This window comes from Coregonus lavaretus (assembly GCF_964263955.1).
Source record: "Coregonus lavaretus genome assembly, chromosome: 37".
NCBI classification, from domain to species: Eukaryota; Metazoa; Chordata; class Actinopteri; order Salmoniformes; family Salmonidae; genus Coregonus; species Coregonus lavaretus.
Genome location: NC_140024.1, coordinates 27,773,894 through 27,796,949, shown reverse-complemented (window position 1 = coordinate 27,796,949; position 23,056 = coordinate 27,773,894). Strand labels below are relative to the sequence as shown.

The window sequence follows — 23,056 nt, the reverse complement described above, 5'->3', positions numbered from 1 at the left end:
TTCAAAATACAGATATACAGCCGGTATGATGCATTTTCCATCATATGAAGCAAAATACATCATACCGGCTGTATTTCTGTATTTTGAAAGTTACATATCTTGAAAACTTTATTGCTGACATGCAAAACACTTTGGGACTATGTCAACAATGGACTAATGGAACAGATACCAGAAGATCGTTTTTGGGTGGAGTTTTCCTTTACGTTAAAGGGGCAATCTAGGATTCCTACAACAACAAAGCGACAGATTTGATAGCTGAACTAAGTTCATGAGGCATGTATTGGTTAAATTCTTAAAGAATCAATGGCTATTTATTATTCCCATCCAACCAAATCCAGCTACAGGATATTAATACATTCATTATCCATGATTGAGTGACTATACAGAAGGCACTGTAAAGTTATTGAAAAGAAAACATTGTTATGTTATGTCCTTTAACCTAATATGGAACAACACACACTTTGTTTGCCTCCCTCATCTGCAGAGGTCCAGCCCCCTCTCTCTCTCTGAATCACGTTCTGTTGCACTCAGTAATGCCAGCTCATCGCTGCAGCTATGGGCAGAAAATGTGTTTTCTGTGAGAGCACTGGCATTCACGCATGCACGACTAGTGAGCGCAGCGCGCACACACGCGGGCGCATTCGCACACACACACACACGTACGCACACACACACACACACACACACACACACACACACACACACACACACACACACACACACACACACACACACACACACACACACACAGACACACACACACACCTTCATATACAGCCCTCTCTCTCTCTTCCCAATCCAAAGTTCTCAGAACAGTGTTACTGCTGTGTCCCATTACATCAGTACTTTATTCGTGTCAGAGGAAATTCCGAGTCACTCTGTAGTGCTGCTGTTCCATTACTGGAAGACGTGAACGTTCCTCCCTTAAGTCCTTTAAACAAGTGACCTTATACCAGAGGATTATACAAAACACACACAGAAATACACACGGTCACAGTCACCAACTCTGTGCCTGGCAAGGGCCTAGAAATATAATGACTGGCATGGGTTCACTCAATATGGCCGCCGGTCCACCCATCATGGTACATTGACTTTAATGAGAATGTCTGTTCTAGTTATTCTATTTCTATGGGCTAAGGTCTAATAGCGCCAAGTACTGGAGTACAGAACCAACTGAAAACCTGGGCAGTAGATGCTGGGTACCTAGATACTATGATGAGATGGCATTTCTGTGTTCAACAGCCAAAATGTGTATATTGCTTTTTCCTAAATGCATTTCTGGCAAAGTGCTTAACAATAACCTGGGCCTGACCCCTAAAGACATGGCAGCAATAGCAGCAGAAGGACAGGGGCTGCTATGGACAAACTCCCTAAGACGAACTACCTTAAGAGGAACCAGGCTCTAAAGAAGGAGCCCATCCTCCTCTTGTTTGGCAGGTATACATTCAGATAACATTCTTACCAGCTTCGCTCGTAATTTAACATTTGTATTAGTATTTACACTTCACATTCTAGTTTGTTATTAAGGCACCTGAAAGATCACATTTTCAAGAAGGAAGTTCCGCAAAAAAATGAATTTTGATGAAAACACTTCGTTCGCATGCTGCGTCACATGTGACAATCTAGACCAGAGTCATTGTAGGCCCAGGCATGTCACTGCTGACACAGGCTATCTACCCTGTAGACCTATTCTTTCACTTTCACTTTGGTATAGCCAATTATCTGAAAACAAATATTAGAAAAGCCATTCATATCTACCTAGTGCACTAACCAATACCCTACCCTGAGTAGAAGTCAAGTCAACAGTCTAGAAGAGGCAAGTTGACCTTGAGCTTAAGCTGTGTCAGCATCAGTGTGTGTGTGTGTGTGTGTGTGTGTGTGTGTGTGTGTGCGTGTGTTTGTATGTGTGTGCGCGCGCACGCGCGTGTGGGGTTTACTGTGCTCTCAAACCAACATGGGGAGAGAGAGAGAGAGAGACAGAGAGAGAGAGAGAGAAAGAAGGGGGAGGAGAGAGAGAGAGAAGGGAAGGGGGAGGAGAGAGAGAGAGAGACAGAGCAAGAGAGAGAGAGAGAAGGGGAGGAGAGAGAGAGAGACAGAGCGAGAGAGAGAGATAGAGAAGGGGGAGGAGAGAGAGAGGAGGGAGAGAGAAAGATAAGTGGGGAGGAGAGACAGAGAGACAGAGCGAGAGAGAGAGATAGAGAAGGGGGAGGAGAGAGAGAGGAGGGAGAGAGAAAGATAAGTGGGGATGAGAGAGAGAGAGACAGAGCGAGAGAGAGAGAGATAGAGAAGGGGGAGGAGAGAGAGAGGAGGGAGAGAGAAAGATAAGTGGGGATGAGAGAGAGAGAGGTTACAGGCAGCAGTGAACAGTAAACAGAGGAAGATAGAGAGGGATGGAGAGAGAGGACGACCTTCAACAAACCTACAAGATGATGCAGATCCATGTCTCCAGTCTATCTACTGTATCTGAGCTGAGGGATTATTAGCCAACCTGAAGCATTTACAACAAACACACTAAATGGGACTGTGTGCTGCTTGCCTCATCATTACAATAATGACAAACATCCTTCCGTTATCAGTGCTGCCAATTATCTTTAAAAAACAACATGTGGTTTCCACTTAGCCTCACATGTGTTATTGGAAGACCACACCATAGTGTTGTATCAACCAGCAGACAGAGAGGTATTTGTCAGCATGTGACATCACAGCTCCTGTGGAAGTCAGCTCCTGTGGTCCTTGGACAGGGAACACAGAGAGCAGGGAAGTGACCAAAGACATGTGGCTGGGACAGGGTTGTGTGTGTGTGTATGTGTGTGTGTGTGTGTGTGTGTGTGTGTGTGTGTGTGTGTGTGTGTGTGTGTGTGTGTGTGTGTGTGTGTGTGTGTGTGTGTGTGTGTGTGTGTGGAAGGGGGGAAATGAAGACCCAATATGCATTGGCTCAGCATGAGAGGCCTGTCAGTCAGCATTTTATTTTTTATATTTTTTTATATTCCCCTTTATTACTTTCCAACCCCGCCACCCTTTCCCCACTTGGAGTAAACTAGTGAACAACAACACCTAGGCCTCTACTTCCAGCCCATACCCACTATCTACATTTTATGGACACAGTCAATTTTACAGTAATTACATTTTGTTTGTTCTTTCTCCTGAACTTCTTCTACTCTCAACCTCTCCGATCATTTTCATGATGTCCATCCGGTTTGCTTCTATATGCCATATCTTTCTAACTGTGCTCCTTCACAAAAGCTCCCAACCTACAACCCATACACGTATTATGGATACAGCGTGCCTACATTATTAGTTATCTTGTTATTGTTTGTTGTTAGTTGTTATTAGTCCCATCCTTCAATTCCATTCAACACCTCCCATCTATCTATTAACACCAGTCAGTCATCATTGCTTATAACATGTTATGTCATTGATATGACAGTCTTATGTAACCTTTATGACACAGGGTTCATATTAAGTCTTACCCTTTCATATTTTTGTTAATAATTGTTTTTAGTTCTAATTTTTTTTCTTCTATTCTTGGGCATTATTGACAGGCGTTATTGCAGAGAATATCTCTCTCTCCAGATTACTCTATGGAATTATTTACATTCCAAGCTGTCTGGTTTCTCTCATTATTGCAATTGGTCTCAACAACAGGCATCGTTCCACCATGAATGAAGTGTTTTGTAAATGATCTAATTCACTGGGCTGGGAACATCAAGTACCCAATGTTATTTTGAAGCGGCACTGATAGCCATTTACTGGGCTGGGAACATCAAGTACCCAATGTTATTTTGAAGCGGCACTGATAGCCATTTATTGGGCTGGGAACATAAAGTACACAATGTTATTTTGAGGTGGCACTGATAGCCATTTTTATTGGTCGTGTGACATCATCAGAACAAGCAACCAACCAATCAAATGTACTTTCACGTCTCCAGACCAATGAGGGGATTATATTAATGCCCTGGGCCTGCCCCTGGTGAACCGGGTTAGCGTTGAATGCATTCGTTCTGGAACCGGGATCCCTCCTCGGCGTGAGCCAGGTGCCCCATTTTGGCCGACCGCAAAGTAGTCTCAAAACAAAAGTGACGTAGGTTAAGCACGTGGCGTAGTGAGTAGGATTCTGTGTTTTTACATGGAGAAGTGTTTGCTTTTGATAAAAAGGCTTTATCTGCCTTCCCAATGAAAACGAGTAAAAAAAAAATAGAACATATATTTTATGGAAAAGAGATGTATGTTTCTGAACAATGCATCATGCTGCCTTGTTGACAACATGACGAGGAGCGCAGATTACTGTTCGATTTAAGAATGGCGCTCCTCCCTCACTGCTTTCGCCTGTTCACGTCACGGGCCAAAGCCCACTGCACTTATTCGAACAACCTCAAAGAATGATGAATAATGTTGATTGTTTTTTAAGAGGAAATGCTTTCCAAAGAGTCACACATGCACAACAACATGCACAACTACCAGAATTTGTCATGGGATGCAATTTCTGTTTGTAAACAAATTTCCTGGTTGTAGAGATGTGCGATTACAGTTTAAACCAGGATTTCACAGAATAAATAATAATGATGTCTTTGCAAACAGTTTGGCTTCCTGGGTCTATACATGACAGTCAACAGCAAACAACACAATACAGAGAAAGTGTCTGTACATGACAGTCAACAGTCTGTACATGACAGTCAACAACAAACAACACAATACAGAGAAAGGATCTGTACATGACAGTCAACAGCAAACAACACAATACAGAGAAAGGGTCTGTACATGACAGTCAAAAGCAAACAACACAATACAGAGAAAGGATCTGTACATGACAGTCAACAGTAAACAACACAATACAGAGAAAGGGTCTGTACATGACTGTCAAGGACGGGCGTAGGTGTGGTGTGGAATCAATTGCAGGATGCAGATGCAAGTCCAAAAAACACTTTAATAAAGTCCACAGAAAATAACGGCTACAAACAGAGCCGGTCGAACAAGGAAAAATAAACGCACTCAGCGTAAAAGTACAACAAACGCACAACGTGCGGACTCTCTAATAACATAGAGCACAAACTGACTGGCAACACCTGCTGACATCGAACAACTACACACAACCACAAGACAGAAACAACGAGAACTTAAAGGACACATAATCAAGACGAAATGAGCAACAGGTGTAACAAATCAGACCAAACCAAACACACACAGAAACAACGAACGGTGGCAGCTAGTACTCCGGGGACGACGACCGCCGAAGCCTGCCCGAACAAGGAGAAGGAGCAGCCTCGGCCGAAACCGTGACAATGACAGTCAACAGCAAACATAACAATACAGAGCAAAGCATGACAGTGGGGTTGTATTACTGTATGTAAAGTAAGTAAGTAAGCAGCCCATAGGGCAGGAGTATAGATATCCCAATATATTACTAGAGAGACTATGTCATAAACCCTCAACGTTCCAGAATGGTATGAAAAGCCATTGTGGTCAGGGAGAAATCCAAAGCAGTCTAATTGGAATGAATGGCAGTAGAGGCATAATCCAGATTTGACTTCTGCAGGAAGATACAAATAAAACATGTGCTATATCAGACATTGTGTAATAGAATGATTGTTAACCTAAAATATTCTCATATAATTATAAATACAGTTGATACAGGTGTTATAGACATGTTCTGTATAAATAACCTCTAAAATATATGTCAACAGACCATAACTGTCTCAATGTTTGTTTTCTTGGAAAGCTGGTGTAATAAACGTTGCTATAATATCAAACAGTGTCAGTACTTTGTTGCATTTACAACTTCTCTAAGTCCTAACAGCTAATGATTTCAGCCAGTGTCTGGCTGTGGATTGACTGCGTCATTTGTATGGAATGTTGGCATATTGACAGTTAATTTGAACAATTATTGGAATCATTCCACTTAAACTGACTGGCTAGCTAGCTAATAAACATACTGTGCAGAAAATCTTCAAATTGTTTGTTTTCCACAGTATCATATCTCAGAACACAGTGTATGTAGCCTGCTGTATACTTAGCTAAGTGTTTCTGACTTGAGTGAAACAGCAACATCTATAATGCATATGCAGAAAAAAAAAAATCTCTGAAGCTGGAGACTCTTATCTCCCTCAATAACTTTAAGCATCAGTTGTCAGAGCACCTTACCGATCACTGCACCTGTACACAGCCCATCTGAAATTAGCCCACCCAACTACCTCATCCCTATATTGTTATTTATTTTGCTCTTTTGCACCCCAGTATCTCTATTTGCACATAATCTCTTGCACATCTAGCATTCCAGTGTTAATACTATTGTAATTATTCTGCACTATAGCCTATTTATTGCCTTACCTCCATAACTTGCTACATTTGCACACACTGTATATATATTTTCTGTTGTATTTCTGACTTTATGTTTTTTACCCCATATGTAACTCTGTGTTGTTTTTATTGCACTACTTTGCTTTATCTTGGCCAGGTCGCAGTTGTAAATGAGAACCTGTTCTCAACTGGCTTACCTGGTTAAATAAAGGTGAAATAAAAAAAATAAAAAAATCATATAAGTTTCTTATAGTGAGAGAGTAGCAGTTACTCAGGAGACCTTCACTTATACTATTAGTGTGATGAACACACCAACTCCCAACTCTTACTACTACGACTGCTACTGGACTATACTTCAATACTAATAATAGTCTATACTATTATTACTAGTGCTACAGTGGTACACTTATATACCATTTACTTGTATGCATCAGTAAATCAAATCAAATGTTATTAGTCACATTCTTCATAAACAACAGGTGTAGACTAACAGAGAGAAAGAAAATAGAGAAATAATAAAAAAGTAAAACACAGAATAATAAAAGTAATGGTAACACTTTACTTGACACCTAGCATCATAACACTTTATGACACGATCATAACTATGTCATAATATGTCACAACAGCTGACATAACTTGTCATAACCTGTCATAATATGGTCCTAACACTGTCATGACACATATATTTAGACCTGTTGTGACATGTATCTCGTTATTTTATGGCTGGTTATGACACCTACATAAGAGTGTCAAAACCCACAAGACCTACCACACAAGGCAAAACATGCCATTACACCATAGCCTACTTGTCAACAGTATTTGTTATATGACATTTTCTGAAATTGACCATATTTAATTATCATTGTAATTGCGCATACATTTATGTCAGACATGCACCTACCCCAATGCTCTGTTGCTGATGACTGGGATGAGTGCAGGAGCAGATTTCAGGAGCAGGACAAGACACTCTGACTGATGACTGGCAGCCTATCTGGCTAAGCCTATCTGGCTTATATTTTTATGATGGTCATAACGCTTCTTGACATTGTCATAAAGTGTATTTTCTTAGTCCAAGTAAAGTGACACAGGATGATGATAATGGTTCATAACAGTGTCATGAAGTGTATTTTCAACAAGTTATTCAAAATACAATGAAAATGGAAATTTCTTGGCAGGGAAAAAACACATTTGAATAAATATAGGTTTTGACACTCTTATGTAGGTGTCATAACCAGCCACAAAAAGAACGCAATATATGTCACAACAGATGTAAATATATGGGTCATGACAGTGTTATGACATATTATGACATGGTTATGATCGTGTTATAACGTGTCATGACACTAGGTGTCAAGTAAAGTGTTACCAAAGTAATAATAGATGCACAGTGAGTAATGATGACTTGGATATATACACGGGGTACCAGTACCGAGTCGATGTGCAGGGGTATGAGGTAATTGAGGTAGATACGTACATATAACTATACTCTTAGAAGAAAACGTGCTATCTAGAGCCTTAAATGGTTCTTCGGCTGTTCTTCGGCTGTCCCCTTTTTGGTTCCAGGTAGAACCCTTTTGGGTTCCATGTAGAACCCTTTCTACAGAGGGTTCTACATGAAACACAAAAGGGTTCTACCTGGAACCAAAAAGGGTTCTGCCTGGAACCAAAAAGGGCTCTCCTATGGGGACAGCCGAAGAACCCTTTTGTAACCCTTTTTTCTAAGAGTGTAGGAATAAAGTGAGTAGGCAACAGGATAGACAATAAACAGTAGCAGCTGGATCAGTTGAAATGTGTATGGGTTTGTTTACTTTATTATGTAGGGGTTTTCCTATTCTAAGTGTTGCGTTCCAAATGCCACCCTATTCCCTATTTAGTGCACTACTTTTCACCAGGGCTCATAAGGCCATTTGGGAGGCACTTTGTGAGCCCAGAACAATCTCAGTGCAGATCTCCGTTAGTGTGGTTACTGTAAGTTCATGGTCTCCATGACCTCAAATCCCGGGGGAAGGAGCTTTGGTGTGTGTGTGTCCGTGCACATGTGTGCACGTGTGTGCATGTGTGTGCACGTGTGTATATTAATGCGTGTCTTTGTTTGCACGTACATGTGTGTTTACAGTGTGTGCAGTCTAAATATCAGGAGTCTGATTAAGCCCTATTCAGGAGGCTCTAGCAGCAACATGCTGCTGTTTTCAGGGAAGAAAAGATCTCTTATCTCTGCTTCGACCATTGCCTCAGCAGATTCTCAGAACACTTATGACACACACAAGCATGCAAGCATGCATGCACGGACACACACACACACGCACGCTCACACACACACACACACACACACACACACACACACACACACGCACGCATGCAGACACACACATATACACGTACACATACACACACACACACACAGACAGACTTCCTAATTGAATTTTCAAATTGCCTTGCAGAGTGTCCCTCTCCATTAGCCTGTGTGCCGGCTGGGAGGAGTGTGTGTGAGAGTGTGTTAGCAGCACACACACAAGCAGCACACACACACACTCTAACGGCCATGCCCCAGAGATACTCCTACCAGAGGAGGAAAGCCAGCACGGCGGCAGCTCGGAGGATGGAGAGGCGAGGCAGGGACTCTGGGAAGAGCAACACCACCAACGCTAGCCACAGCCACCGCCACCGCTCCAACAAGCTAGCCATGCTCTCCAGGTATGGAATCTGTTCGTAGCACACCGCTCTTCAGGCTGCTTGGTTTAGTCAAAGCCAATGTGCGGAGGCCTTGCTGGGAGCATAATGGATTTTTGGTTGGAATACGAGGTAGCAACGATATGCCTTTTCCTTTTCCCGTTAATTCTTCTTCTTCTTCTTCTTCTTCTTCTTCTTCTTCTTCTTCTTCTTCTTCTTCTTCTTCTTCTTCTTCTTCTTCTTCTTCTTCTTCTTCTTCTTCTTCTTCTTCTTCTTCCTTCCAGGTCTCTGATCCTCTGTCACTCCAGGGCCAGTGATGACTGCCCCAGCCCCGAAGAGAGACAGCCAGGGGAGGGCTGGGAGGGAGACGGGGGCTTGGGGAGAGACGGGGAGGGGGACAGAGAGGGGGAAAGGTACCGGAAGAAGATCCAGGAAGGACCCCAGGAGAGTGGAGGAACTATGCAGGCATCTACACAGCCACCCGTAGAGGCCACCAACACACTCAGGGCTACAGGAGAACACAAGAGGAATATGAGGAGGTCCTTCAGTATCAAGGTATGAATGGGGATCATTTGCTTATAACATTATGGAGTTGTGTTTGGACATTTCAATGATATATTACATCATAATGTGGTGCCAAGCCAACAGGGTTGCTGTTTGCAAAGTGCTATTAACAATGTATGCCTCCTGGTCCTGAATTATGACTGTTCTGCACAGTGCTATCTTTGCATTGGTTGTTTTTATCAATACATTTGAAAACCATTTTTTATGCACATAATCATTGTTAATGCACGTTATACACACTATTACTTAACTAAGAGAACTATGATAAGAAGTTTTAATGAATCTGGAAAAACTAAAAAGATGTGTGTTTATGTCAGTCCAGTCCCTCAGGCAGTGTATTGGTCAGACATGTAGATCCTTTCTCAGCTGACAGGCTGACAGCTAGGCATCAGGGTGGATTAGCATACCATGTTCAGGTACCATACATGTTGCATGTTAAGACTGTTACTGCTATTGCAAGAGTGAACAAGCTAAAGACTCCAGCCTTCAAAAGCATATGACTTACTTCTTGTTATGTGTGGTGGGTAGAGAGTCTTAGTTGCTCAAAAGGGGTCAGATCCTCACTTGAAACATGCATTGAAGACAATGGGAGATTTGTGGGGGGGGGGGGGAATGAATAATGCATGTTGATCTCAAGTTAGGACTTGTCTCAATATGAAAAGCATTTAGGATAAAACATATACAATACAGTATTGTATCTGAAGATTGAGTCCAGTGTATGAAGAACTCCTGGTACTACCCATAATATAGTCTGGAATGTGTTCCTCTAGTCATCTCTGTCTGGACTGGGTTCCTCTAGTCATCTTTGTCTGGACTGGGTTCCTCTAGTCATCTCTGTCTGGACTGGGTTTCTTGTGCAAATGCATAACAGCAATCACATGGCCTGTGTGTCAGGGGGCTGAGTGCTGCTCTTGGGCCTGTTTCACTCACACACAAAGAAAGTGTTTGTTGGGAACCAGGGGAGGGAGAGAGGTATTAGACCACATTGGAGGGAAAGACATGTTAACTAGCTAACACAAGGCTATGAGGACATTTCACTGATGTCATAGAGCCTCGGGACAATGTGGCCATGTTCAAATACTTAATAAATGCACCCTTCCTTCCTTCATCCCTCCCCTATTTGAGGTTATGGCTGGTCTGTTAGTCTTGTTCCTAGCTATGTGTTATAAGATAAAAGCATCACCTCTGTCAGTAGCTGTGAACTCACATGGCTGATTCTATTCAGGCCAATCTTCAGCCAGATTGATGTCAGGAAGTAATGTTCCGTAGCAGACTGATTCTGTTCAGGCTAACCTTCTGCCAGGTTGATGTCAGGAAGTAGTGTTCCGTAGCAGACTGATTCTGTTCAGGCCAACCTTCAGCCAGATTAATGTCAGGAAGTAGTGTTCCGTAGCAGACTGATTCTGTTCAGGCCAATCTTCAGCCAGATTAATGTCAGGAAGTAGTGTTTAGCGGCAGACTGATTATGTTCAGGCCAACCTTCAGCCAGATTAATGTCAGGAAGTAGTGTTCCGTAGCAGACTGACTCTGTTCAGGCTAATCTTCAGCCAGGTTGATGTCAGGAAGTAGTGTTCCGTAGCAGACTGATTCTGTTCAGGCCAACCTTCAGCCAGATTAATGTCAGGAAGTAGTGTTTAGCGGCAGACTGATTATGTTCAGGCCAACTTTCAGCGAGATTGATGTCAGCAAGTAGTGTTCCGTAGCAGACTGATTCTGTTCAGGTGAATGCACCAATTTGTAAGTCGCTCTGGATAAGAGCGTCTGCTAAATGACGTAAATGTAAATGTAATGTAAATGTTCAGGCCAACCTTCAGCCAGATTAATGTCAGGAAGTAGTGTTCCGTAGTACACTGATTCTGTTCAGGCCAACCTTCAGCCAGATTAATGTCAGGAAGTAGTGTTCCGTAGCAGACTGATTCTGTTCAGGCCAATCTTCAGCCAGATTGATGTCAGGAAGTAGTGTTTAGCGGCAGACTGATTATGTTCAGGCCAACCTTCAGCCAGATTGATGTCAGGAATTAAAATGTTCCGTAGCAGAACATAAATCAGAGTTCATGAATGAATGAATGCTAGTTATTTAATCACTAGGATAACATGAGGACTATGTCACAAGACAGTATGATCCTATGGACATTCAGAGAGAAACCCAAGGTTACCCTAAAGTTTATGAATGAACTCTATTCACCAAGGTTAGGTCGATTCCATGTCAACTCATTAAGAGTGAATTCGTTGATAGTGAAGCGGAAGGCTGTCATTTAAAAACTGTCATATAAAGATCCTACCGTTGATTATGACAAGACACACCTGGTGGGTGAATCAGAGGAAAGAGCTTGTTAGTGTCCAACCGGTCACAAATTAATTGAGTTCACATAGAAAGAAAGGCTTGATTCCTTTTCAAACCCCTGAATTGGCCTAGGAGAAATGGAATTGAGCCCAATCCTGCTACTCTGAGCTGACAGAAGGCTATGTCACAGGACAGTCAATAACAGACATTCAGATACATGCAAAAATACCATGAGGGAAACAAACAGTGAGTTGACGTTCACTGTGTTTTACATTGTTTTATGTTCATATCATGTGCATGTTAGAACGTGTGTTTAATACCTCTGGGTTGTTGTTGTTTATATTCAGATAGAGATATATAATGGAACAAGGGGAGACATTGAAAAGGATAGAGAGAGGGGGTTCCATGTGCTGCAGGTTACAGCTTTACCCACTAGCCCAGACTCAGGCACCCCACAGTTAGACTACAGCATTTCATCTCAAAAAATTTTCAACCGTAGTGGGTGTGGGGCAGTACCTTTACAATGGTTCCAAAAATGGCCCCTGCATTTCATAAGGACAATGTCATGTGAGATTTAAGTTAATCATATGGTTCTCTTTTAAAAGGAGCCTAAACACACTAGCAGTTCTCATAAAGGTAACTTATGCACGCTGTGGCACAGTTCATAGACCTATAAAAGCTCTACTACTCTGTTATTTGTTCTGAAGCTGTCAACCCATTAACTCAAGGTCTTGATTTGGTCATAAAGCCGTCTTTTAAAACCCTGCATAGAGGTGCCCTTGTGTTGGCTCTGCTGGACTGGACTGTACTGGTATAAGAAAAGGCCAGGGGAGCCATATGTATCTAACGTCTCAGAGTAGGAGAGCTGATTTAGGATCAGCTTTGCCTTTTAGATCACAATGAATAAGATAATACAGACAGGGGTGACCTGATCCTAGATCAGCACTCCTACTCTGATGTGCTTGATACATATGCAGTTAGAGTTGTAGCTCTAGTCTAGGCAATGTGTTTCTTTGACCCCTCTGAAGATCCGTCCCCAACTTCCCTGGTTTTACTCTCTAAACAAACATATTTTATGCTATCGTAGTCTATTGGAACCATCCATATGAACCACTAAAATCCAATCAAATCAGATGTTATTTGGCACATGCGCCGAATACAACAGGTGGAGACCTTACCATGAAATGTATTAACCAACAATGCAGTTCAACAAATAGAGTTAAGAAAATATTTACTAAATAAACTCAAGTTAGAAAAAATAAAAAAGTAACACAATAAAATAACTATAACGAGGCTGTATATAGGGGGTACCAGTACTGAGTCATTGTGCGGGGGTATAGGTTAGTCGAGGTAATTTCTACATGTAAGTAAGGGTAAAGTGAATCAATGTAAATAGTCTGGGTGGCCATTTGATTAATTATTCAGCAGTCTTATGGCTTGAGGGTAGAAGCTGTTAAGGAGCCTTTTGGACCTAGACTTGGCGCTCCGGTACCGCTTGCTGTGCGATAGCAGAGACAACAGTCTATGACTTGGGTGACTGGAGTCTTTGACAATTTTTTGGGCCTTCCTCTGACACCGCCTAGTATATAGGTCCTGGATGTCAGGAAGCTTGGCCCCAGTGATGTACTGGGCCGTACGCACTATGGTCGGATGCCGAGCAGTTACCATACCAGGCGGTGATGCAACCGGTCAGGATGCTCTCGATGGTGCAGCTGTATAACTTTTTGAGGATCTTGTGACCCATGCCAAATCTTTTCAGTCTCCTGAGGGGGAAAAGGCGTTGTCGTTCCCTCTTCATGACTGTTTTGATGTGTTCGGACCATGATAGTTTGTTGGTGATATGGACACCAATTGCAGCTTCATCAACTGAGTGCTAGCCTTTTCGCATGCTTGTGTCGCTCCTTGACTTATAACACCCTTGTCTAATGAAGAAAACAAAGTTGAGCATGTTGTAACCTCATCTCTCCTGGGACTGTATTGGCACAGGAGAGTATTGCCCCTGCATAGAGGTCCCCTTGTGCTAACGCTCTGCTTGCCCTATTGGTGCAGGAGAGCAGTATCTGGAGGATGTGTGTAACGACGGGGGCGGGCGAGGAGGGTCTGGGCCTGCAGACGGGCGATAGCAGCCACCAGACGGAGGACAAAGAGCCCAGTGTGGAGCGAGGGAGGAACGGAGGAGGGGAGGGACACAGGTAGCAAGCCATACAGATATAAGCAGACTGCTATAATGCTTTATTACTTCTTGTAAGCATGTCTGGGCCTTTATACTGTCTTCTTAAAGGGATACTTTGGGATTTTGTATGTCTCTGTGTCCAGTATGAAGGAAGTTGGGGGGACAGATAGCCTAGCTGTTAAGAGCGTTGGGAAAATATCTGAAAGGTTGCTGGTTTGAATCCCCGAGCCGACTAGGTGAAAAATATGTCGATGTGTCCTTGAGCAAGGCACTTAACCCTAATTGCTCCTGTTAGTCGCTCTGGATAAGAGCATCTACTAAAAAGTTAGAGGTAGTTTTGCAAGCCAATGCTAACTAGCGTTAGCGCAATGACTGGAAGTCTATGGGTATCTACTAGCATGCTTCATACTGGACACAGAGACAAAAAAATGGTATCCACGAGTTTATCTGACTCTGGGGAAGTAGATAAAATCCTGAAGTATCCCTTTAAGGCTTATTATTATATGTTATGGCTTTCTATGTAATACATTTTGAACTGATTCAAAATGGCTGTTAGCATAGTGCATTATACCTGTCAGTTTATGGTTTTTCGAAGATGGCCTTGCCAAGGCTTGTGTACAACAGTTTGGGAAATGCATGCAGCAGATTCCCAAAGTGTAGTGGCTAATGTACCCACACTGCCAAACAACAGTGGCTATTTTTCTATGCTTAGTTCTCAGAGGAAAGCTTCAAAGCAATTTCCCTGAAGCTTCTGTCTAACTTTGTCTTTCTGCCTGCTTCTCCAGGAGCAGTTACCTTCAGAGTACAGACAAGCTTGCACCTTTTAACGGACAGTGTCTAAACGGCCATGCCAGGACAGAGGTGGAGAGGCAGGCCAAGAACGGCCATGCTGCCAGGACAGAGGGGGAGGGAGGGAGGCAGGCCGCCTCCAGGAACAGCCACATAACAGCCTACAGTGAGGTAGAACCACTCACATCCCACTCACATCCCACTTGTTCTGTTGCTGAAATGAAGAAAAAATATAAATGTTGGCACTCCATACCAGACCTGGGTTCAAATAGTATTTGTTTTACTTCAAATGGAGTGCCATGCAGTGGACGAGGTGTGCACTTGGGGACTATTCCATTTTTTCCATAGACAACTCCTATGTTTGCCATTCTAAATTGATACATCCCATAATATGTTCAGTTGGGTCCCAAATGGCACCCTATTCCCTGTATAGTGCAGTACTTTTACCAAAGTATTGACAATATAGGGAATAGGGTGCCATTTTGGACCCTCACTATAATACAGATTTGACACTCCACCTGTGTTACAGTAGGTCATTCTCCATCATCCCTCTAGCCACTAAGGCTGTGTGGGTCTGGCATTTCTTCACATGCTGTAGCCACATTCCCATCCTACATCCACCAGACACTGGTCCCAGCCAACACTGGTCCCAGGTGGAATCTGTGGGGCAGAATATCTGCATTGCCTCAGAAATGATGTGAAATCAGAAATGGAATGAGTTCAAATTAAACCAAATAGTGCAACAAAACATTGCTAGCCACAGTCACTGCACTGTCAGTATGTGGGAAAAAGAGCTGCGTAGTGACATTGATGACATTAGATATGACATGCATTCTGCCTGTACAGGAGTGACAGTTCCAAATGATCAATCAATCAAATTGATGGGGGCCCATCCTCATTTGGCTGAAACGGGTAGAAAATAGTCTCAAAACAGAAATTGAATAGGAAGAGATTACTGACTTTGCTGTCAGCCATTTGGTGAAAAGGGAGAGAGAGAGAGAGAGATTACATTTCCCATATCTCATGAATGGATATAGAGTGTGAGTCCTGGCTTAAGTGTTCATTCTACTTCTCCCACTGCGGTTGAAGCAGCTTTCACTCTACGTGGAAGGCCCTCTCACATCTTCCTCCCTCATCCAATTTGTAATCATTTTTCAGAGGTTGGACTGAGGATATGTTGAAGCTGTCTCATGCTAGGTGACACTACATCTGACCAAGCCAAGTCCCTGTCTGTTTGAGATGATACAGAAGGGTATAAGGCAGAGACTCTCACACACACGCTCATGCACACTCACAGAGAGAGAGAGAGAGAGAGAGAGAGAGAGAGAGAGAGAGAGAGAGAGAGAGAGAGAGAGAGAGAGAGAGAGAGAGAGAGAGAGAGAGAGAGAGAGAGAGACAGATAATGAGAGAGAGAGAGACAGATAATGAGAGAGAGAGAGAGAGAGAGATAATGAGAGAGAGAGAGAGAGAGAGAGAGAGAGACTGGCACACACACAGATAATGAGAGAGAGAGAGAGAGAGAGAGAGAGCAAGTGAGAGAGAGAGAGAGCAAGTGAGAGAGAGAGAAAGAGAGAGAGAGTGATACAGACAGACAGATAAGAAGAGAAGGGAGGGACAGACAAGTAGGAAAGAATGTCTAAAACATGTGACAACTTTGGACTCAGCTGATTGTGTTTTGAACACTGTTTCAGTCTCTCCTTCAAATCTTTCCCATAATACTCAGTCCTGCCTCTAGCAGAGAAATAGTATGCGTTGTTATGGAGACCAAATTGAAAACAGGAAATTCAATAATTCAAATCAGACTTCTCTAACTGAAGTGAGCAAGTGTTAAATATATTAACTAATATATTCCAGATATGAACTAAAAGGGCAATCAATATTTTAGAAGCTTATTAGTTCATTTTAATTCCATCAATCTCTTCCAAGCATTTAAATACTATATTCACACATTTTATTTGGAATAATTCTGTATCTTACACAATCAGTATAAGTCCTAAAAACTATCTCCAATCATAGAAAGATTGACACATGTACACCATTGAATTCCATAACGATTAAACTTTCAGTCCTTTCTGTGTGTTGTAGGAAAGCTCAACATGTGAGCAGCAGCCCCACTCCCCTGGAGGTGTAACCCTGGCAGACCCCCTGAGCCTGGCAGACCCCATGGCAGTGGCCAACTACACAGAGACAGAACACACTGGGAACAACAACCACCTCAAGGTATCAATTAGGACTCTTCTAAGTCCTCTTGATAAACATTCACAGACTGTTTGGTTCAGTGTGTCTTCATTATCTTTAGGCTTTAACTTTGAAAATCATTGTTTGAACATCCATTTCCCTCCAAGAGTGGATGAATACCTGGGTTGAATTCAGTAGGGCACATCATTGTAAAACGTTTTGAAACGGAAAACAAAAATAACAGCCCAGGTAGTCCATCCTTAGTCTGGGTACCAATCTGTTTAGCTAACATTCTACTCCACCAGGGTAGCACAGGACATGGAGTACAAGGCGTGGAATGTAAGCTAAACAGACTGGCACCCAGCCTAGTCCATGACCCTGTTTCAGTGTGTTTTCCTCCGTTTGGTGTCGAATGAACATGACCCTGGTATGTTGTGAGTTGTAGCTGGCAATCCCAGAGATGAATGAGGACAGAGGCTGGGACACAGAGAGGACAGGACACTGTCTTCAGGGACAGACGGTCTGCAAGAGGACCCGCTCCAACTCTACCAGTAACACACATGCACACACGCATGCACGCACGCACACACACACACACACACACACACACACACACCGATATGAGGCCTGAAAGGCAGTTGTCTTGAGTTTCCTGTGGTACATCATTAGATACTATTAAGTCATTTCCTTCCTGTCCTAGAAGAACATGAGGACATTATAATCTCTAAATGGATGTTGAGTTTGTCACATCCTGCACAGATGTTGTCTAAACTCTGGAAATGACTAAATGTAATGATGCTTGAAATTGACCTGGGTACGTTTTGTAAGTCACTTGTTTTTAGTTTTTTTTTTACAAATTGCATTCCTTGCTGTTTGAGCAACTAGTCTTTCCCTGTTTTGACCTGCTTTTATGATGAGTAACCAAGAGTCTTGTTATCGCCCAGAAAATGTCGTAGGCTTTAGCTCAATGGGCTAATGTGGTATTGAGGGAAGCAGATAACCCAGGTTCCATACAGTTGATCACAGTTGGTGTCTTGAGTTCTGCTTGGTCTCTGGATAGTATTGCATCACATGACATTGTATTGAGTCACATGACATTGTATTGAATCACATGACATTGTATTGAATTGTGCTCAGGTGTCCATCCATACTGGATCGGAGACCTGGACACTATTATCCTGAAGACACCTGAGCTTTACCAGAGCAACACCCACGGAACCGCTGGTTTCTTTGGCAGCAGGAAGTCCCTGTCCCAGCAGCTGGAGTTTCCTCACAACCCCAACCAGGTGTGTGTGTGTGCCTGTCTGCCTACCTGCCTTGAGAGTTTCTGCACCTGCAAATGCTCTGATTACAATGAATCAAGATCGGTCCTGACTTATTACATTCGTGAGATTTCTACAGGAGCCGCTGCTCCTATTGCCTTGTTATTTCAATTTGAGTTCTCATGATAAAAGTTTCTATTCAATGAAGTTCTTGGAAGGAGACTCTTTTACATTATAATCATTACATAATTCAATGATCCGCTCATACAGTGAGTGAGACGGAGAGAAGAGAAACGTCAGAACAATACGAAAAGAAGGGAGATTAAAAACAGGTGTAGAAAACACTTCCAAAAAGCATCTGGAATTAGTCAACTCAATTTGTCAGGCTTCTTCCTGCTTAGCAGAACTTGGACTCTAGAGCGAGCGAGGAAAAATGTGTGTGTGTGTGTGTGTGTGTGTGTGTGTGTGTGTGTGAAACCTGTATGTGTGTGTGTGTGTGTGTGTGTGGAACCTGACTGAGGGTGTCTCCCGTCTGTCCCCCTCCTCCCCCTTCTCCACCCTCCACCCCACTCCTCCTCCCCCCTCCACAGCCCGTTCCCCGCCCCTCTCGCTCTCTTAGCCGCTCTCTTAGCTCCGCCCATCTGGTCCACTCCTGCAGTAACGTCCAAGCCTTCATCATCTGTAACATTGTGCTGATGAAGGGCCATGGCAAGGTAATTATGCAGCACGTTTGAACGTCTGCTCCAGGATCTTGAACGCAACACGTGGCCCTGGGGCTAATTCATAATAAAGCATCATTGTTTGCTTCTACTACTGAGTAGCATCTAATCTTTACACATACTAGTGATAAGTTGTTGCTTTGGCCCTGAGTTTTCCCTGACCATATGACTTGATGGGAAAACTCGGGGTCCTAGTTACATTTAAGCCAGTCAGAGTACAATTGCAAAGACCACCCCCTCAGTGCTATTGGCCGGGTTAATATTTTTCATTACCAGAAATGAAACTACAGATTACATCTTTAAAGGGGGTGAATACTCCTCCTTAAAGGTGCAATCTGTAGTTTCAAGTCTCTCCTAACTGTTGTGTTGTCCCATGCAGGGTCTGGGGTTCAGTATCGTGGGGGGCAGGGACAGCATGTATGGACCCATGGGTATCTACGTCAAGACCATCTTCCCAGGAGGGGCGGCGGCTGCAGATGGCAGACTGCAGGAGGGTAAGAGGAGAAAGACAGAGAGGTAGCTCTGGGTCTTCCACTCAACCATTCTGAGTGATCACCTTCAACCAATGGTGAAGCATTTCTATCCTGATGGGAGTGGCCTCTTCCAGGATGACAATGCCCCCATCCACAGGGCACAACTGGTAACTGAATGGTTTGATGAGCATGAAAACGATGTAAACCATATGCTTTCGTTCAAATGTTATTAGTACAACAACAGAGTTGATCTCAGTCCAACACTGACTTACACTAAAGCATACACACACCCTGTAGCCCTCTTGGACTGCTGGACCAGTGACCACTGTCTTAGATCTATACAGTATGGCACAGAATTATCATTTAGTTTACTATATTATCATATTATTATCTGTATGGTGAGCAGCATGTTGGCTGACTGTGGTCCAACTCTCTCTCTCTATCTCTCTCTCTCTCTCTCTCTCTCTCTCTCTCTCTCTCTCTCTCTCTCTTTGTCTCTCTCTCTCTCTTTGTCTCTCTCTCTCTCTCTCTCTCTCTCGCTCTCTCTCTCTCTCTCTCTCTCTCTCTCTCTCTCTCTCTCTCTCTCTCTCTCTCTCTCTCTCTCTCTCTCTCTCTCTCTCTCTCTCTCTCTCTCTCTCTCTCTCTCTCTCTCTCTCTCTCTCTCTCTCTCTCTCTCTCTCTCTCTCTCTCTCTCTCTCTCTCTCTCTCTCTCTCTCTCTCTCTCTCTCTCTCTCTCTCTCTCTCTCTCTCTCTCCCTCTCTCTCAATTCAATTTCAATTCAAATGGCTTTATTGGCATGGGAAACATATGTTTACATTGCCAAAGCAAGTGAAATAGATCATGAAGGAAAGTGAAATAAACAATAAATATTAACAGTAAACATTACACTCACAAACGTTCCAAAGGAATAGACATTTCAAATGTCATATTATGTATATATACAGTGTTGTAACGATGTCAAATAGTTAAAGTACAAAAGGGAAAATAAATAAACATAAATATGGGTTGTATTTACAATGGTGTTTGTTCTTCACTGGTTGCCCTTTTCTTGTGGCAACAGGTCACAAATCTTGCTGCTTTGATGGCACACTGTGGTATTTCACCCAATAGATAAGGGAGTTTATCCAAATTGGGTTTGTTTTGGAATTCTTTGTGGGTCTGTGTAATCTCAAGGAAATATGTGTTTCTAATATTGTCATACAATTGGCAGGAGGTTAGGAAGTGCAGCTTAGTTTCCACCTCATTTTGTGGGCAGTGTGCACATAGCCTGTCTTCTCTTGAGAGCCAGGTCTGCCTACGGTGGGCTCTCTCAATAGCAAGGCTATGCTCACGGAATCTGTACATAGTCAAAGCTTTCCTTAATTTTGGGTCAGTCACAGTGGTCAGGTATTCTGCCACTGTGTACTCTCTGTTTAGGCCCAAATAGCATTCTAGTTTGCTCAGTTTTTTTTGTTACTTCTTTCCAATGTGTCAAGTAATTATCTTTTTGTTTTCTCATGATTTGGTTTTGTCTAATTGTGTTGCTGTCCTGGGGCTCTGTGGGGTCTGTTTGTGTTTGTGAACAGAGACCCAGGACCACCTTGCTTAGGGGAATCTTTTCCAGGTTAATCTCTCTGTAGGTGAAGGCTTTGTTATGGAAGGTTTGGGAATCGCTTACTTATAGGTGGTTGTAGAATTTAATGGCTCTTTTCTGGATTTTGATAATTAGCGGGTGTCGGCCTAATTCTGCTCTGCATGCATTATTTGGCGTTTTGGGATCGAGAATTTGTGGTCCTGGCAACTGGACCTTTTTTGGAACACCATAATTTTTGTCTTACTGAGATTTACTGTCAGGGCCCAGGTCTGTCAGAATCTGTGCAGAAAATCTAGGTGCTGCTGTAGGCCCTCCTTGGTAGGGGACAGAAGCACCAGATCATCAGCAAACAGTAGACATTTGACTTCAGATTTTAGTAGTGAGGCCTGGTATTGCAGACAGTTCTAGTGCCCTCGCCAATTCGTTGATATATGTGTTGAAGAGGGTGGGAATCAAGCTGCATCCCCTGTCTCACCCCACGGCCCTGTGGAAATAAATGTGTGTGTTTTTGCCAGTTTTAACCACACACTTGTTGTTTGTGTACATGGATTTTATAATGTCGTGGGTTTTTCCCCCAACACCGCTTTCCATCCATTTGCATAGCAGACCCTCACGCCAAATTGAGTCAAAAGCTTTTTCGAAATCAACAAAGCCTTAATTAGGGTGTGCAGGGTGAATACGTGGTCTGTCGTATGGTAATTTGGTAAAAAGCTAATTTGACATTTGCTCAGTACATTGTTTTCACTGAGGAAATGAACTAGTCTGCTGTTAATGATAACGCAGAGGATTTTCCCAAGGTTGCTGTTGACGAATATCCCACGGTAGTTATTGGGTTCAAATTTGTCTCCACTTTTGTGGATTGGGGTGAGCAGTCCTGGTTCCAAATATTGGGAAAATGCCTGTGATGCGTGATTTGAAGGAGTCAGGCGCAAGAGGAAAAATCACAGTATACAGAGATTTTTCCATAATCCAGCGTAACCAGTTCAGTGCACAAAACAGGCGCACTGGAACAAACATGCACACGGGGAAAACACCCCGGCAACACAAAATACTGAGCTCAACCGAGCTACTAATCCTCACAATGAACAATCACCCACAAGGACAAGGGGGGCAGAGGGAACACTTAAACACGTACTAATGACGGGAATATGAACCAGGTGTGTATAATTGACAAGACAAGACAAATGGAATGATGAGATATGGAGCGGCAGTGGCTAGAAGGCCGGTGACGACGAACGCCGAAGCCTGCCCGAACAAGGAGGGGAGGCAGCTTTGGAGGAAGTCGTGACAATGCCAGAGCTGAGGATGATGTTAAAGAGTTTAAGTATAGCCAATTGGAATTGGTGGTCTGTATATTTTATCATTTAATTTAGGATACCATCAACACCACAGGCCTTTTTAGGTTGGAGGATTTGTATTTTGTCCTGTAGTTCATTCAATGTAATTGGAGAATCCAGTGGGTTCTGGTAGTTTTGAATTGTTGATTCTAAGATTATTGTTTGATCATGTATATGTTTTTGCTGTTTGTTCTTTGTTATAGAGCCAAAAAAGATTGGAGAAGTAGTTTATCCATACATATCCGTTTTGGATAGATAGCTCTTTGTGTTGTTTGTTTAGTGTGTTCCAATTTTCCCGTAGTGGTTAGATTCTATGGATTCTTCAATTACATTGAGCGGATTTCTGACGTGCTGTTTCTTCTTTTTCCGTAGTTTATTTCTGTATTGTTTTAGTGATTCACCATAGTGAAGGCGTAGGCTCAGGTTTTCTGGGTCTCTATGTTTTTGGTTGGATAGGTTTTTGGTTGGATTTCATTCTTAGGTTTTTGCATTCTTCATCAAACCATTTGTCATTGTTGTTAATTTTCTTAGGTTGTCTCCTAGATTTGATAGGGAAGCTGAGAGGTCAAATATACTGTTTAGGTTTTCTACTGCCAAGTTTAAACCTTCACTATTACAGTGAAACTTTTTCTCCAGGAAGTTGTCTAAAAGCGATTGAATTTGTTGTTGCCTAAATGTTTTTTGGTAGGTTCTAAGCTACTTTCCTTCCACCTATAGCATTTCTTAATATTATGTAGTTC

At 42.8% G+C, this 23,056-nt stretch overlaps 1 protein-coding gene across 1 annotated transcript in view; it reads left to right on the top strand.

Annotated features, from left to right (window-relative positions):
* Positions 1 to 7,674: 7,674 nt before the first annotated feature.
* LOC311111403 (pro-interleukin-16-like) overlaps positions 7,675 to 23,056 on the top strand; it is a gene marked incomplete at its 5' end in the record, with an annotated part of 33,048 nt that continues 17,666 nt past the window's right edge. The window contains 10 exons of the mRNA XM_084154116.1: positions 7,675 to 7,681; positions 8,736 to 8,988; positions 9,249 to 9,519; positions 13,862 to 14,004; positions 14,777 to 14,945; positions 16,860 to 16,994; positions 17,398 to 17,503; positions 18,090 to 18,238; positions 18,805 to 18,927; positions 19,313 to 19,427. Of these exons, the coding sequence (XP_084010242.1) occupies positions 7,675 to 7,681; positions 8,736 to 8,988; positions 9,249 to 9,519; positions 13,862 to 14,004; positions 14,777 to 14,945; positions 16,860 to 16,994; positions 17,398 to 17,503; positions 18,090 to 18,238; positions 18,805 to 18,927; positions 19,313 to 19,427 (1,471 nt within the window). The remainder of the gene's footprint in view (positions 7,682 to 8,735; positions 8,989 to 9,248; positions 9,520 to 13,861; positions 14,005 to 14,776; positions 14,946 to 16,859; positions 16,995 to 17,397; positions 17,504 to 18,089; positions 18,239 to 18,804; positions 18,928 to 19,312; positions 19,428 to 23,056) is intronic.